This window comes from Haemaphysalis longicornis, unplaced genomic scaffold, assembly GCF_048455015.1.
Source record: "Haemaphysalis longicornis isolate Haplotype H1 unplaced genomic scaffold, Haemaphysalis longicornis Haplotype H1 scaffold_2, whole genome shotgun sequence".
NCBI lineage: Eukaryota > Metazoa > Arthropoda > Arachnida > Ixodida > Ixodidae > Haemaphysalis > Haemaphysalis longicornis.
Genome location: NW_027526295.1, coordinates 260,755,372 through 260,772,769, shown reverse-complemented (window position 1 = coordinate 260,772,769; position 17,398 = coordinate 260,755,372). Strand labels below are relative to the sequence as shown.

General features: G+C 47.4%; 1 protein-coding gene across 1 annotated transcript in view; it reads right to left on the bottom strand.

Annotated features, from left to right (window-relative positions):
- The window catches only part of LOC144170513 (uncharacterized), a 30,991-nt gene extending 14,761 nt beyond the window's left edge, over window positions 1-16,230 (bottom strand). The window contains exons 1-5 of the mRNA XM_077700358.1: window positions 16,041-16,230; window positions 15,173-15,473; window positions 5,729-5,919; window positions 4,980-5,039; window positions 2,708-2,794 (exon numbers count right to left, since the gene is read on the bottom strand). Coding sequence (XP_077556484.1) covers window positions 2,708-2,794; window positions 4,980-5,039; window positions 5,729-5,919; window positions 15,173-15,461 — 627 coding nt within the window. The 5' untranslated portion in view covers window positions 15,462-15,473; window positions 16,041-16,230. The remainder of the gene's footprint in view (window positions 1-2,707; window positions 2,795-4,979; window positions 5,040-5,728; window positions 5,920-15,172; window positions 15,474-16,040) is intronic.
- Window positions 16,231-17,398: the final 1,168 nt, after the last annotated feature.

Here is a 17,398-nt window from a genome sequence, read left to right as displayed (position 1 = left end):
TTGGAGGCGGGAGAAGAGTCAGCGAAGTTTATATTGGTACTAAGAAATTAAAATCAACTGAAAGTTTTATCGTACAGTGTAAAACTAGGGCGAGGGTGCTGGAAGCTCATTTTGCGCTTGGTTATATAGCACAGCGGTCAGCAGCACGACCACACATCTGTGAATGCTTTTCCGTCTAAGGAATGCAGTCGCTAGACATGAGATATTGTGGGAATTTGGGGGACACTTACTGCACGAGCACTATACAAGAAATAGTCATTTAAGCTGCTTAAAATGCTAAAACTAAATAAAACTGTAAACTGGCCATACATTATATACTTGATATATCTGCCCATGGCATCCGTCTTATGGCCGAGTGGTCTGGAGCACTAGGTATGGTATTACACAAATCGCAAGTTCGAATCCCCAATAGTTCATGTGGTCTCTTTTTTTTGTAGCGTAAGCTACACTGGCCGAGGATTCGCGTGTGCCGTGAAGGGCCGTTCTGGGCAAGCGCGAGGAGCATTGGATTGGTTTGGATCGGATCGGATTTGATTTGGATTGGATTAAATTGGATTGTGTTGGATTGAAATCCAATCCAATTGGAGCACGGGTGTGTAGACAATTGGGTCTGCACATTTGCCGGTCTGCGCATTCTAGAGGAGCGACGTCATAGCCGCGGCGGACGCACTGGCACCGGCGCATGCCTAGTTCTGTGCCTCCGTTGTGCAGTAGCCAAGTCTGACGCTGCGCCAGAGTCGCTTGACAGCCCTTTCGCGTGGCTCCTGGAGAGCCATGCTGCGCATGCTAAAAGAGCAGTGACTGGACTGGACCGGGCTGGACTGAATTGGATGGGATTGGATTGGAAATCGTTTTAGCAGCAGTAAGCATGATCATCAGCTAATTCCAGACAACCAGAAAACCTAAGAATAAGCAGCTGAACCTTAGCTCACGCTACGCATATCCTGGCATAGCCGAGCTAAGCCACTGCTAATTTTTTTCTGAAGTTGATTTCTTTGTTTTTGGGCAATGTTTTCTATTCTGAATTCACCATTTTTGCGCTGTAACGTTCATTGCTCCATGAGCGAGTTCGCAGAACGCGTGCAGACTGACACTGACGCGCTGGCGAGTTCCCGTTGAGGTGGTGTTGCCATAAGCACCGACTGCTTGCGGGTACAGTCCCGAATCAGCTGACCCTTGGCCTGGTGTAAACACGCCTCTTATGGTACAGGCACGAGCCAGGTAAGCTCCAAAGATTGGGTAAAAGTGCATTGCATTTGAGCATCTGCGGTGACGCGGACGGCATTCAACCACTGCATACACCCCGGCTAGTAATTGTTATGATTCAAGCCGTGCTGGTAGGCTTACCCGCCTCATTTTACAGCTGACAACATGGAAGAAGCGCGGTATGCAGATTACTGAGATATCGGGAATGCCCATCCAACGATAACTTCGGATGCCAAGCATGTTGTGTCAGAACCGAAACTGAAACTGGTTTGAATTCTAATCTTGGACATTGTCCAATCATGTAGCACCTTGTATTTACGTCACTGCCGTTAGTGCAGCTGCCGTAAACCGCGCATGGTAGTCTTTCTTCTTTCGGGCTTTATAAAATAAATACCGCCTTACCGCCCGGATAAACGATGAAAAGTGTGTTAATTTGAGCCAGTCTATGCAGTGCAAGCAAAAACAGGAGCTTGACAAATTCACTGCAGTGACCCTTTAACCGTTTGCAGTCTGTAACTATTATCCACTTTCCGGCCGTTCCGGTCCGCAACCATTCTGGCAGTTTCTGCCAACGTGAATAAAAACACGAACTGTGCATTTATTTTTTCTCTTGCATTCTGCTTGCAACTCCTTTACCAATATTTGAGCAGCGTGTGAAACTGCTTGTCCTGGGTGCAGCCCGAGGTTATTCCTGCAGGTTTTGCAGAAAATTAGTTTCCCTCCTGGCTCCTTTTCTTTTCCTGTTTCTACAGGCAGGACAATCCCTGCTGCTTCGGGGTGGGAGCTTGTAGACAAAATGGCTTGTCCGAAGTAGCCTTTCCTCGCACTCCATACGAGCAGACGGGCCCCGCTTTTTGGTACGAGTCCTCAGACCATCCACCAGCTGTTGGATGAGGTTGTGGTGGTACTGCAGGTTTCGCCACTCTTTCTTCACATGATTCTGCAGCTGTGTGCACCTAGAAATAAGACTACTGACAATGAAAACCTCTAGACGCCAGGAAAAAATCTGTTGCACCTATGCATTGTCCTTCAACAAAATGCATAGCTCACAGAGTAATGATTCGCCTGGTGCTGTCTCCACCACCGTCATGGTCTTCGTCATTCCCTTCTGTCAAATCACTGCCTTCACTACTTGATGGAGGCACATAATTCTCTTCCTCACTGAAGTCATCTTTGCTTTCGCTAAGTTCTCCACCGTAGAACACCTGCGATGAGAAATCGGCCATGCTTCTCAGCGATCAGCGAGCACGTGAAAGTGTTCCGGAATCCAGAAGGCCTGTGCTGAACATTGTGCTCCCTCACGAGATGGCGCATCATGTTTACAAAGAATGAGCACAAGGCACACTGGAAAAAAGCGAAATTTTAACCTTAAGACACCCATGTCGGGCATATCCCGACAATGGACCGCTATGGCCATTTTGTGTTGTCGGGCATAGCCCAACAATAGACCTCAAAGGGTTAAAGGCCTCAAAAGGCCTCAGCCGTGCAAGAGGGCACTCACCTTCTCAGTCAGCTCATCCACCTTCTCTGTGAGCTGTGAAGTCTTGGTCTGCTCATCATAAAGCTCCACCACGGCCTGAGACAGGGTCTGTGAAGAGAAATGCGCAGCTGCACTTCAACCCTGTGCCACTGCGTGCGGGCAAAGAAAACAGGCAGCAGCAGGAAGGGCGATTGGATCCACTGAGCCTGGCCCCTCGACTTTCCCCCATAGCTGACTGCAGCAGCAGGAAATAGCAAGCCCCTAAGCTGGGAACTACCACAATGACTCCGTTCTAATGCACATAAGAAAAGAAAAATACCGTAGCCCGCACGTTAGGATCGCGTACCGCTTAAAACCGTGGCAGTGATAGCTTATCATTATTGACACAGCAAGGCGACCTCAGTTGCACGCTTGCACCAGTTCAGTGTGAAAGATTATGCAACACGAAAATAAAAGATGCAGCTTAATTTTATCTTTTTGTACAGCGTAATGGCGCCTACTACCCAGTATTCCACACAACAGAAAAACAAATATGCACGCACACACAAAAAGAAAGATGTGCATGAGGTGCAACTACATTTCCAGTGAGTGCGGGTATGTTATCTTCGAGGGGCAAAGGTCACATATGGCCCGCATGAGGGGCTCCACGGCACCGAGCGTGCGGTTTTTGTGGCGATAACAATTTTAAAAGCTTCCACAGATAGCAAGTGTGTTCGTTTTACCCAAACCTTTGCTTGTAAACGATATCACTTTGTCCCACAAGGAGGAAGAGCAGCCAGCATAGTACAGCACAGTGCAAATATTGTCGCAAGATCCAATCAGAGAAGGACACGTTGCTTAACGTGTTCTACTCCACCAACTTGTGATGTGCGTGACAAGTGGCCTAGCTTGCGCTCACTGATGGCGGAAGAATTCTCAACACTACTGCCACGTAACAATATGGCAACTAGTGATCAGATTTTCGGCAAATGCCCATTTTGTTTCTTTGATCCTATCGCCCCACTCTGATAAGTGCGCACGAATTAGAACTTGAGAAGTGCTTTAATGGTGCTTTCATAGTGCCTTTAATTGTCTATTTTGGCATTTGTGCCTAAATGCCTATAAATGCATATTTTAAAAATAGGGGACTGTACGAACACTATTTAGCCTTAACTTTTGTTTTCAAGTGCAGTTTCATATCACTATTCATGTTACCAGGCAGCTAGCATTGACTGTTCGGAACTCTATTGGGTTCAACCTAGTTCTCTAGTTCATGAAAACAACCACTAGCAGCAGTGGAATGGGACGCTCATTCTCAGTGACAAGAGGCACAGTTTCGAATCCAAAAATGTGGAGATGGTGGTAGCCTGCCACTGTTTTCACTATTTTTATGGTGATCATTTGACTGCGTTCCGCACGTTCTTCAAACAGATTTCTTCAAACATGTGCAGTCACATTCTCGTTTCTGGTAGCCTACTAAAATCCAACTATTTTCAACGCGACGGTTGAGCATCAAACATGCCTTTTGTAAGCAGATCATTCGTATATTGAAGAGTTAAAGGCGAAAGATCACTGCACAGCTTCATTTCCTTGCACCTTGAAATTCCCACTGCCAACAGGCTCTAAAATACACATTTCCATCAAAAATCTGTTCGGCTACTAATCATCTTTTGAAAAATGTTCTTCCTATGTGTTGAAGTTTATTTGACAAAATCGGGACATCTTGACTAATATCACTGTATATGAGAAAATCACCGGAGGTGTACTTAACAGTCCTCATGCAAGAGCTTTTTATAAAAAATTGCCACCTCTCTTGCATTTGTTTGTTTATTTTTGTTGTACCGTAATTAAACTGCATCAGGCAGGCAGGCATGCAGTAGCGCTTTTTTCATCTGTATTCCCAGCTCTCCAGTGTTATTTTTCATGCCCGTTTTACCATATGCAACGCTTGAGCAAGCGACAGCGGCCATTGAGCATAAATGTGAGCAGGGCGCTTGTTGAATGAAGCCAATGGATCGCCACTAGACCAGCAGTTTATGGCACAACTGAACAACTATCTTCAAATCTTGGCGACTTTGTGCCATCATAAACAATAAAATTTTTGCTTTCCTGTTGTAGGAACAAGTTGCTCAGAGTTTGTTTGAAATTGTTTGCAATTTTGTAAAAATTTATGGTGTATAAAACACAGTTTTGCCTTCCTATTTTTGGTGCCTAGAACGCACTTTTTAATGCCTAACAATCCGACCTCTAATGATAACGCTACTGCCGCACGAGGCGCTCACAAGTACCCCCAAGCAAAAGAATGGCAACGTACCATTTCACCTCTATCCTTATTGGGCAGTAGTCCAGGAACTGGCTCGCAGAAACTCACGTCCTGGAAGAATGGAAAAAAAAAAAAATGAAGATCCATTCCTCTTCAGGCAGGACTGGCAAGAACACAGATAGCAATGGCAGGGCAGCACACACTCCTGTGAGCAGCTGATGCCATGACCCACTCTCCCTCTCTCTGCTGGGGAGAGAATTCAAGAATTCAACTGCGTGACGCATCAGTGCACCTCCTAAGCAGCAGAAGGGTCTCCCACAAGCGGGGCAGCTTGATTCACAAGCCTATCCTACAAGGCAAGCGAGACACAGTGCCGTCCTCACCAAAAGTTCAAAACTCCACTTCAGAATCTGGGCGGCGCGAGCATCCTGCTTCGTTGAGGGGCAAGGGCAAGCTGAGGGGCAAGGGCAATGGCATGGCATCTACGGGACAAAAACTTCACATTGTTGAACATTTACTTCGTAACGCAACCTAATAAAACACAGCTTGCTTTTCAAATGAGGAAACATTAAGTAAGGTAATGTTCACTCATGTTTCCACAGTTTTCCTTTATGACTCACAGCAGCTCAAGGCACTGCAGTACCACTTCAGCCTTTTGCTGACAGATGGCGGGCTAGTCAATTTGGCCCATCTTCCCCCCCCCCCCCGAGGTGCAGGGAGGCCAACCTCGGACCGGATTTTACACATGGGGCTTATGGGAGTTTCGCAACTGGAGTACATTGAGCAACTCTGGTCCTCACCGTCATGGAAATGTCCTGCTTGGACAGGCGCTCAGTGAGCTGGGCCGCAAGGGCACTCTTCTCTTGGAGCAGGCGCTGCGTCTCCTCCAGCTCCAGGCGCTGTGCCTGGTGAGCAGCCTGCAGCTGCCGCTGCCAGCTCACAAACGCCTCCAGCTGCTGGTGGATCTTGGCCGTGCTCTGGGCCACTTTCTCTGCATCGGGGGGGAGACAGGAGAGGGGGAGGGGGGGGGATTTGTTTCATCGTCCCGTGTGTCTCCAACAGGTCATCTTTCCACACCATCGCAACTACCAAGAACAAAGAGCTCTCAACTGGCTAAGGCGTTGCGCTGCTGAGCACGAGGTCGCGGGTTCGATTCCCGGCCGCGGCGGCCGCTTTTCTGATGGAGGCGAAAAGCAAAAACGCCCGTCTGTACGAGATTTCGGCGCACGATAAAGATCCCCAGGTGGTCAAAATTAATCCGGAGCCCTCCACTACAGCGCGCCTCATCGCCTGCGTTGCGTCGGCGCGTTAAACCCTACAATCAATCAATCAATCAATCAATCAATCAATCAATCAATCAATCAATCAATCAATCAAAGAGCTCTCAACAGGAACATACACGGAAAAAAGGGAAGGAAGAAGCGGTCCCTCCAGATGTGCACATACAGGGTTGCGGAGGCTATGGGTCTAAAAAAGATAGTGGTGGACAAGGTTGGTGTTACCCTAAAGCCATCATGCCGGCAGTCTTTTTTTTCTTTTTCCGTGCGGAGCCAACTTGACATTCCTAACACCCCATGCCAAATTCTGCCCAAAGCAAGCTGATGCTTTGCATCTGAGACGCGCTTCTTCCTGCGACACATTTGGAGTGTCATGTTTCTTGAAGGTGCCCTTTAAGACAGTGCCCATGGCAGCTTGATGCTCAAGGCCAAGCAAACTTGTGCATGGCCTGCCCAGCAAATAAGGACTATTGCGCACACTTGGCACTGCCCCGTAACTGGCTAAAAGGCTGCTCCACACGTTTTAGTGAACCTGCCTTGTCTTGTCACGTGGCTCAGTCATAAAACTGACAATGCAGCGTCAAAATACGACAACAAAGGCTGGTTGAGAAGTGGGAAAATTTCAAAATGGATGTTTTGAACAATGAAGAAAAAAGCCCCTGAGAAGTACAGACACAACGGGTTTGCCACTCGCAATTTTTACATAAACGGTCTCCATCACTGTGGAAGCTGGTTGCCGATGTACTGTATTACTGACCCCGTATAAATAACTCGGCGTCATCATTGTGGTATCAGTGGTACCGGACTGGATTGTATTTGGTATTCATGTCACCAGTATACATAACTCTGTAGTTGGGCATAGCCAGAGTCCTTCAATGCTTTACTGGTCACGAAACTTCGGCGCTCATTTCATATTGGGACTACGGGCGCCACTACTGGCGCCACCGCTGCACGAAGGGCATCCAGCCGCCCCGCGTGCGGCATATTTGCCAGTTCTTGGTGTGTAAACGCTCGCTGCTTTTGGTCTATGGCACTGATTAAGTGTTCTTTTTTTTTTTTCGTAGTAGTTAGCGATGAATCGTACAATCATTGTGTATACCACCTGCCTTCAATGGGGTTTTATTTTTTCAAATAAATTGCCGTAGACTTCGGCCGCGAACGGCAACTGCTTCTGCGTACTCGGGCACAAGCGCTGCGCCATCGTGTTTACGGATTTTCAAATCCCTATTGCTTCTTTTCTTACAGCAAAAGTTGTAACCACTATATATACAGTAGCTACGTAGTCACGGGCTGCTGCGGGCCTATCGATAATGCAAAAAAAACTGAAAGTACCAAGTATGCGTCGTTCAGACTACGCTATTAATGAATCTGTTGATTTCTCTGGAATGCGCAGAATGCTCACAGAGATAGCCCAACAATATTGTCATTTGGGTGATTTGGTACATAATTGAGAACATTTAAAGATGCTGCAGAAACGCACATGATCAAAACACGAAGAGATTATGTAGCACCATGTGCCTTTCTGCTACCACGCTTTTCAATCCTTGCAAAAAAAAGAAACAAAAAGAATAAAACTGATTTTTTCACATGCTACAAACAAAATTTCAATATTAAAAAGGAGACAAAACGGCATGGTCCAGCATACAAAAATTTATTTTTTGCGCTGTGATGTGCAGCACACGGAGGAAACAGAATATTGCCACGTAGCCAAGAACGATGCAAAGTTCTACTGAACAAAGTTTACTAAAGCGACCTCCTGCTCTACAAAAGACTAGAATGAAACAAAAAACTTCGAAGAAGCAGTCCGCACCACCGTGACGTGCACAGATGAACGTTGATAAAGTGAGTTGCGGGGCGTTTGCTATGCATGCATTATTCTCGAAACTTTATTAATTTTAGATTCACGCATGGAAATAGGATCGAGAGCATTATTGAAGAAACAAAAAATCAAGTTAGTGACAAGGCGACACCCTTTCCATATTAAACAATATTGCCCAACGGGACGTATGACAAAAAGAGCAAATGGGCGCTTCGGTTAAAACACCAGATAAGAAAACCAGAAGCGGCCACACACAGTTGCAAAACAAACAAAACGAATCCTAAGCGACAGTTCGTGGAAATATGAAAAGTAAAAGCACAAGGACATCACAAAGCTTTTTGTACATGCAAGCCTGAGCGCAAGGTAATACAGTGGAACCCCAATAATACGACTTTCAAGGGACCGCAAGAAAGAGTCGTATGAACAGGGTGTCGTACGACCAGGGTGCAGGTAAATGCCGGCCTAGTAGTCGGTCTCACGTGGCAGGTGGGCAAAGAACTTATGTAAACTACTATATTTAGCGTGTTCTCGTGTGATTTGTGAACTTTTAGCTGAAATCCCAAGTTGAAAAAAAGAAAAGCAACACCTATGTTGTGCCCCCCTCCCCTCCATGGCGTCCGGCTAGGCCACCAGCCAAGCACCGCGCGCTACTCGATACCCGTGCTGTCCGGCGCTATTTATAACCCACCAGCCCCGCATCTTGTGCGCGCCAGAGATAAGACCGACGTGGTCGAGCAAATTAAGAAAGAAAAAGGTGAATGTAAAAGGGCCAAGGTCAAGCGAAACGAACGATAGTACAAGGTGTAGATGATAAAAAAAAACGGCATTGCCGTACATGGTGGAGACACCGTTGAACGGTCCTGTGCCGTCGCTATTGGGTCAAAGTGCTCAACGCATAGCTGTTTTCGTTCCCACAACACTCAGGAATGCGAAATAGATAAGATGATTCAAACTTTGCGACTAAACCACGTAGCGGCGAAAATTATGGCACGGTCTTGCTACAGTGACTTGCTGCGGCGGCCAGCCAGTGACCGAAAATGGCGGTGCCAATGTATACGTGTCTCCACCCTTCCGGCGGACGCGCATGAATTGAGGCACCCTAGCAAAGAAATAAGCAGAGTGACAACATCGCTTTAAAAGACACTGATAAGTGGAGAGCAGAGATATAGGAAGAGAGAGCGTCATGAAAGGACGAAGCTTGGATCGAGCGGGTGGGGAAAGCGGTTGTTCGGTCATTGCCGGGGATTGCATCGTATGTGTTCTCGCGTTCGTCGTCGGCTCGACGGGAGCTTCAAATTCACGGTACGCCGGCCACCTGAACTTCGACTTCTCGTGGTTGGCGCGTTGGCGTACTGCTGCCACGTGGGGCCGTAGCAGGTTAACTTCTGCTCACGAGTACACGCCTGCTTGCTTGCATCTGTTCAGCAAGTGGTCTGGCCCGCTTGCGGACCCTTGCACATCAAGCAGCATCAAATGGGGGATAAGAATAAGGTCGGGACGAGGCGACGAAACGGTGTAAAATATGGGAGTCAGTTTAGCCGCATCAGGATCCGTCGTATGAAACAGACTGCGTGGACACGAGCGTCATATCATCGGGGTTTTTAATGCATTGTTTCTATGGGAAGTTTTCAGGGACCACGGTGATTCGTCGTAAGAAGCGGGTCGTAAGTCTGGGGGACGTATCAGCGGGGTTCCACTGTACAAGTTTGCAAACAGGTAATAAAGGACAGCTACTACCTGACTGATCTGACAAAAATCCGGCTTTAAGTTAGCCTTGTACAACTATAGGTCCAGGAGGCTCTCAAAAGGGTGCATTGCTTTTTTCATTCTCACACACTCTCACATACTTCGAATCTAAGCTGAAATCTCCCGTTTTTTGCCTTGGAATGGCCCAGCTCACACAGCTCCCCGTCACTCGGTAAACAGAACAAGAAAACTTTTTCTGTTGTAGCCTTGTACCCGAAACGACATCCTGCGACATCCCATGTTCGGCATAGCCGTTGCACTATTTAAAGGGGTCCTGAAATACCTTCCGCCGATGCATGGATGTACATGTACCCAAATAAAGCAATGTATTTGCAATCTCCTCCCGCAAGAATTTTGTTAAAGTGATGAGTATTAGCTGAGAAATCGTAAATAAAAAACCGCGCATTATCGTCGCCCCGCGTTTCCTCCTCCTTTCGACTTACTCTCCGCTGTTGACGGCACGCGAGCCTTGCCTCCCATGATGCTGCACTCCGCAGCGGTGACGTAATTCCGCTATTCCGCTGCTCAGGCTGTCGTCTGCTACGGGCAAGCTTTGTTGACACCATCCCGTACGCCGCTCAAGGCTGGAAAAGCGAACGAAAAATCTGGCCGCATGTATGCGGCGGCCTGACCTTGCCCTTTCGCGGTGTACGTTGCTGGCGGCACATGACTTTTTATCGGCGGCGAACTCGCAGCCGCACGGGGAGGGTCGTGCGCTCGTTCCCTTGATGCACCGCGCACTGTTTATCCAAAAAGCGCCGTATCAGATGTGGCCCCGCTGGTGCCGGGTCTTATTTTGCGGTGGTGGTAATTCCTGCCGGCGGCATGTGAAAAAGTCATATTAAACCGATACAGAACCCGTGCACAAAACGCTTCAATCATGTGACCAGTTCAGCTTGGGGCAACGCGTGGAGGAGAGCGGCAACGTTGGCAAAACATGCTCCGTCGCGGCTCTGAGCTTTCTAGCGCTGGAGCGAGCGCCATTTCTTTGACAATCTCAAACATCGGTTGCCTTGGCAACAAGGCACAAACCACTCCAGAAGTCAGTTACGGTTGCGTGATCCCGGTTCAGCTTGGGGCTCCACTTTGCGACATGTGGGCACTGCAGGCGTACCACTCACTCCCATTGGGAAGTGCGAGATGCGTTTGGCATTACAGGCGGCGATGGTGTGTGTGTTGTGGACGCCTTTGTTTCGCGATGAAATGCGACGTTGTGCTTCTGCGGGTGGATAGTGCTTCCCATGGCCCGGATTATCTTTCTCCAGCGACGTACGACTCAACCTCGCATGGGGTATGTGCAGTGTGCGTGGCTAAATGCCACCGGCTTGTGCGCCAGAGTTAAGTGACTTGCTGTTCGTCCCAGCAAACCGCGCGCGAGGTGAGTACCGAATTTACGACGGGCAGGAGGCAACCCATCCTCTGTCAATTGTGGTTCAGACTTTCAACGCATGTTGTGACGTTGTGTTCGTTAGAAACGCATCTCTAAATTGTTTTGAAGTTGAATAAAATGTATGCGTCAAACCCGGGCATTCGGCTCAGGGCGTTCTCTGCGATTGCACGAAAGAAGTGCAACGGGGCTTCAACGCTTTCTTTATGGAACGTACTCAGGTAAGAGAATATCCATGTCGTGTTATGGCCGTGTTGCATTCAATACAAACGGTTAAGCGTTTGTTTTACACTTGTTTCGTTTGTCGTAAAATGCCCAAGCACTCCGGCACTCCGCTGGCAGATCAGCCGGCGAGCCGACGCTGAGCAGACGACTCATCTCTTTGCCGGAAGTGCGTGAAAAAGCCGCCCAATAGCAGGATGTCTAGCTCATGACGAACATCTGGGAATCGATGATGTAGACATGTGAAGATGGCGGCGTCCAAAAACACGAAGGAAAGGGTGAGAAAAAAACGACAAACTTTGCAACAAAAGTGTGAGCTTTCCGCTGCGCGTAAAAGAGTAATACTTGGCACAGAGGACGTTGACGACCCAATCTAACGGTTGCGCTAGTTCATTTAGTGTGCTCAAAATGCCTTTCAGGGCCCCTTTAAGTCGCATCACAATAGCGCGAGATGCACGTTACATTTTTTTCCCTCACAAAACAAACACAACTCGCCGCTTCGTCGTTCGAGCCAGGGTAACGCCGCCCGAGGAGTGATCTCGGTCAAATGGTGCCGCCACCGCGCGGCGGCCAAACGCAGCATATGAAGCCCTTCCATTCAGTTAGGGAGCAGTTTCGTGACCAGTAAAGCAATGAAGGACTCTGGCATAGCCCAGCTATGTTCCAAGCAACAAAAAGTCCCAGGGTTGGTGAAGCCAGCACCTGGCACAGCGCCTCCACACAGACCAAAGCTTGCACATAGGCAGGCTCATGGTTCTACATACCTCGGGATCAAATGTGCTACATGGTTTTTGCAGGGGACAAGCCACCAAAAGACATTCCAAGCACATAACATTAATGCATGTCTAGTTAAGCATAGCTGGAGGAGCGATCCAGCATAGTTGGTCAAGAGTCCACAGACATCTGCCAATGCAGCAATGTAACGGCCAAGCAGGGTGCACCACAGGCCTTACACAGCTCATTTGTTATTTCACCTTTTTACAAATTAAGAAAGCTGCAAATTTAAGGCCTTTGAACACAATCTGACTTGTACCAACTGCCATTTGTGGGGTCTAACCTTTCAGAATAAAGGAAAAAGGTGGGTGGGTGTTTTTATACCACGCTAAGTATTCTATGGGTAAAAATTGGATGAAGAGCAGTGAACACCCATGCTGCCCTCCAAAGGCTCTCAAACCACATGAAGAGATGTTTTTCAGCATGCGGCAAGATTAAAATGAACATGACTTGGATCCTGCTACAAGGCGGGGGTTCTCGCAGCTTGCGAAAGTCAAACATGTCAGCAAACATGTATTTATGTGGATAACATATTAGTGTGTTTTCATGCTGACATTCTGCTCAGCTACAGTTATTGAAATTAAAAAAAAGGAGAATTAAAGCCGTACTATAGTTGCCCTCACTGGCCCTTCCGAAACACACAATACATACAACGTAAGCCAGTATTTAGTGTGCAGGATGTCAAAAATTTTGGCCACACAGATTGCTCTCATGCATTAGAAGCCTCAAACTTTTTCCATATAAGGAATGCTTTTCATATAGAGATTTCAAGCACACTGATATAAAGTTATAAAACGTTTCATGGTCAGGAAATTATGGTGGGAGAGACCGACATGGATTATTTTTTAGCTACCCTGAGATCAGCTAATTTACTTGCTCCTCCAATCCTGGGGCATTTTGATGGTGGGCAAAGCTGGGCTACAGCTACCTATAAAATCCTATATCAAGCTGACATCACTACCAAGAATGATCTAGTCAGGGGGCGTGCCCGTCTGAAAAGTGCGCATTGGAGGAAAATGACCACTGCCACCGCGTTCACGTCTGAATTGTGTTTGAAGTTATTCGTAAGGGGTTAATAAATAGGCAACAGTGGAACACCTACAACCAAATGGTGACAAGACAAACGCGAACACAGTTGCCTGCTGGGTATGACGATTTGTGCCTGATGTAGCGCCAGCCAGCGACATTACACAAACACTTGTCATGAAGGTTACAGTGAATGGGACACTGAAGTGATTTGTAAAATTTGCGGGATTGCTTGCACAAAATGAAGTCTGGAGTCCCTAGGCCATGTTTCGACCACACTCGGTGCATTTGCGAGACTTTATTTGATAGAAATATCAATTAAAAGGTGCTGTCCTCCTCTCTACATCCTCCTTGCCAATATCCTATTACATTTCATATGACACTTACTCGAGATGGTTAGGCTTGACTGCGCTAGTGCGTGGCTTGCCGACCCTCCGAAAGACAGAGTCAATCGGGCGGCCACCAGCAGGTTGTTGTAATTCGTTCGCTTAGTTAAAACGAAGTCACAACACGATTTGTGCCTGTAAGAATGTGCCTTTACTTTGTTAGTTTGTAGAATGTATCAAGCCTAGTAAAGTCTATGAAGTCAAAGTATCTCCATACAAGCATACATGTGATGCTTCGTTCACTGGTACGCTAGTAGAAAATCTAAGGCCAATTAAAGGCAGGAGAACAGTCAGCAAAGTTGATATAGGTACGAAGGAATTAAAATCAACCAATACTTTTATTGAAGAACATAAACCCAAGGTACGGGAAACCCTTTTTGCTTTGGGTGAACTACCCCAGCGGTCAGCAGCACAGCCACACATTTGCGATCGCTTTTCCTGCACAAGGAGTGCCGTCACTAAAGGCAAAATATTCATGGGAATGGGGAACGCTCAATGCACAAATGTTAGTCAAGAAATAGTCATGTAAGCTGCTGGGAATGCCGAAACTAAAAAAATAAAAATAAACAGGCTATACAATATATGCTTTATAGTTCCATCCCCAACAGCACTGGGGCTATGGTCAAGTGGTCTAAAGCACTGGGTGCAGTGTATTGCAAATAGCAAGTGCGAACACCCTGTAGGACTTTTTTTTTTAGTTGATTTTTTGTACTTGGGTAATGTTTTCTATTTTGCGCTGCAACCTTCATTGTTCCATGAGCGAGTTGGCAGATGGCTTGCAGACTGACATTGACGCACCTGAAAGTTCTCGTCGGCATGGTGTTAACATAAGCACCGACAGCTTGTGGGCACAGTGCCGAATAAGCAGACTCCCAGCCTGGTGCAAACACACATGCCAAACAAGCTCCAAAGGTGGGGCCAAGGCACCTCGCTGATGAACGTATGCCATGACACAAAGGGTGTTCAGCCACTGCGTACGCCTCAGCTGGTGAACAGTACAATTCTAAGCAGTGCTGGCAGGCTTATTGACACAATGTACAGCTGGCAACATGGCAGAAGCACAATGTGCAGATTCCTCAGATGTCAACAATCCCCAACCAACTATAACACCGGATTCCAAGCATGTTGTTGCCCAGAACCGAACCTGGTTTGAATTACAATCTTGGACGTTGTCCAATTACACTGTATCTTAAATATGCGTCAGTGCTCTTAGTAGTTGCGCTTGCCGCAAATGTTGCATGGTATCTTTTCTTCTTTCAGGCTTTGTAAATTAAATACTGCTTTACCGACCGTACAAACGATAGAAAAGTGTCTTTATTTGAACCATTATATGCATTGCAAACAAAAACACAAGTTTGACAAATTCACTTCAGTGTCCCTTAAAGTGGCATTCCTCAAAGCCCAACTTGTGCACACAGCTGCGGGCCATGCTTTTCTACACTAGTAGCTGACCTGGCTTTTCTAGCTTGAAAAGACCGCAGATGATAACAAGTTGAGAACTTTTGTGCAACGAATATGCTATAAAGCCATGAAATGGCTATGCAGCTCGACACTCTTGTGGGGCATCGCTATAATCACGAGGAGAAAAAAAGATGAGCGAGCAAAACCTTTCAGGGTGACGTTTTCTTTGAGAACCTTGGCGATGCGCTCTTCCGCCTCCTGGTGCGTCAAGTCATCGCTGGCGGATGAGAGCGAAGCGCGGTCGTCGTGCGGCAGCGAGAGCTTCAGCTGGTCCAGCGGGCCGTTGCCCGCGCCGGCCTCCAGCATGAAGCAGTCGTCGTTGGGAGACCTCGGCAGCACCACGAAGTCCGACATGAGGTCATCGCTGCCACCGCCTTCCGGCACTGGCGGCACGCTGGTGACGCTGGGCTCTCTGAGCGAACTGACGGCCATCATGGCTTGGCCCCTCTGCGCGGGATGCCAGAAAACGCGCTAAGCAAACACTGACACCCCGTCACAAGACGAACAGAACAAACACAAAACAGCAGTAGATGTGAAATTCTTGTAGCTGTGATTTATTTTTTAGAGCTACACCAACTAAATAACAAACTATGTCCCAGTTGTATTATGGGAGAGGCGATTCCCTGCGCTAAACCTGGCTAAACTATGCAAGTACAGTCGTTGCAAGACATGTCGTAAGCAACGTCCTAGGGTTCATGTAATCAATGCCTTGCGGTTCATGAATGCGGCAGAGAGCTTGAATACCACTGCCAGCACACCGTGCTTCTACCCCGTTGTCAATCACAGCCTTATCAATGCTCGGCTTTGAGGCAAAGCAACCGTCATAGCAGCTTTCAGAAAAACACCTACCAATGTCAACCAGCGCTAAATTGGCGGAATTCCCCGCTTCTTAAATCGCAGCTCTTAAACAGCAAATACGACTCGCCAAAGATTAGCTAAGAATGTAAGCACATAGGTCATGGAATCTTGCCTTCGGTAATTTTCCTCTGTAAGCCACACTCTTCCGGGTCTTACCTTTTCGTACTTTCGCCTCCCGAACTATGCGTACAAACGAAGGTTCCACCGCTAGTAGTGCCCGTGAGTAAATACAAAGTAATTTTTTCAAAGGGTTGTAGGGATATGTTTTGGTACGCCAAGACGTCAACAACTCTTACCCTCCCTAACGTGCTCACAGCACGATAACACAAGAATGGTAACTGCGCTGACTCCCAACAATACAGAAGAGCGTATTTTGACTTTGTAACTCCGTTCAGAACTTCGCCACTAGGTGCATAAAGCTTTAAAAAACTGGCGCTGCAATCGCATGCGCGAATTATGGGTAGTGTGTGAAGCGGATTGGCGGCTAGTGGCTAGTGCATGATTTTAACGATTGGCTTGTTGGGGCTGCAGCATTTGTCGGTTCCGTTTCGGTCTTCACACAGGTTGCGTGAGTGTTGCGTCTCGACATCGCCCTCCCAGCCCTCCCTGGCAAATTGAAATCCACAGAGCTCACAAATCCTCCCTGTTCTGTGAGCTCACTGTGCAGGGCAGCGACGGGCAGGGCTAAGGCGTATCCATGACGCAGTCGGGACTCGGGTACTCGGGCGGCACTGAACTAGCAGTTTCAGCACGATGCGCAGATGCGCAGATCGGCATCATATGTAATGTCGCCTTGCTGCGAGGAACAATCATTTGTGATCGTATTCAGATACTTTACTAACTTACTTGGGATTGGGATAAAGACCAATAACGACGGTCGAAATACTGGGGGCCTGTGTTCGGTGCTGTCCTTCCTCATGGAGGCTGTGCGCATCTTCCTACATGTACTTTTCGCAACTTTTTTGAAATCTTAAATGCTTGCACAACGTAGCCACCCAATACACCCAGTGCTCAGTTAGGGGCTCGCAAAGTACATCAGCCAAAAATTACGGCTCTATGTCAATCAGATAACTTGTAAACTCAAAAGATTTTTCTCTTTTTTCCGGCCTTGACGTTCTTCGATGGCTCAAATTATGTCACTGAGCCCATATGTAGCGGCTCTTGGCCGGTTTTCCTTCAATTGTAGCAATGGACGCTTTTCGACAGCAACTTAAACAAAAGCCATAAAAATGGCAGCATCTCCACTTCGTGGATGATTACTCAGTTAGGGGCTCGAAAGTACATCAGCAAAAAATTACGGCTCTATGTCCATCAGATAACTTGTAAACTCAAAAGATTTTTCTCTTTTTTCCGGCCTTAACGTTCTTCGATGGCTCAAATTATGTCACTGAGCCCATATGTAGCGGCTCTTGGCCGGTTTTCCTTCAATTGTAGCAATGGGCGCTTTTCGACAGCAACTTAAACAAAAGCTATAAAAATGGCAGCATCTCCACTTCGTGGATGATTACAGAGTC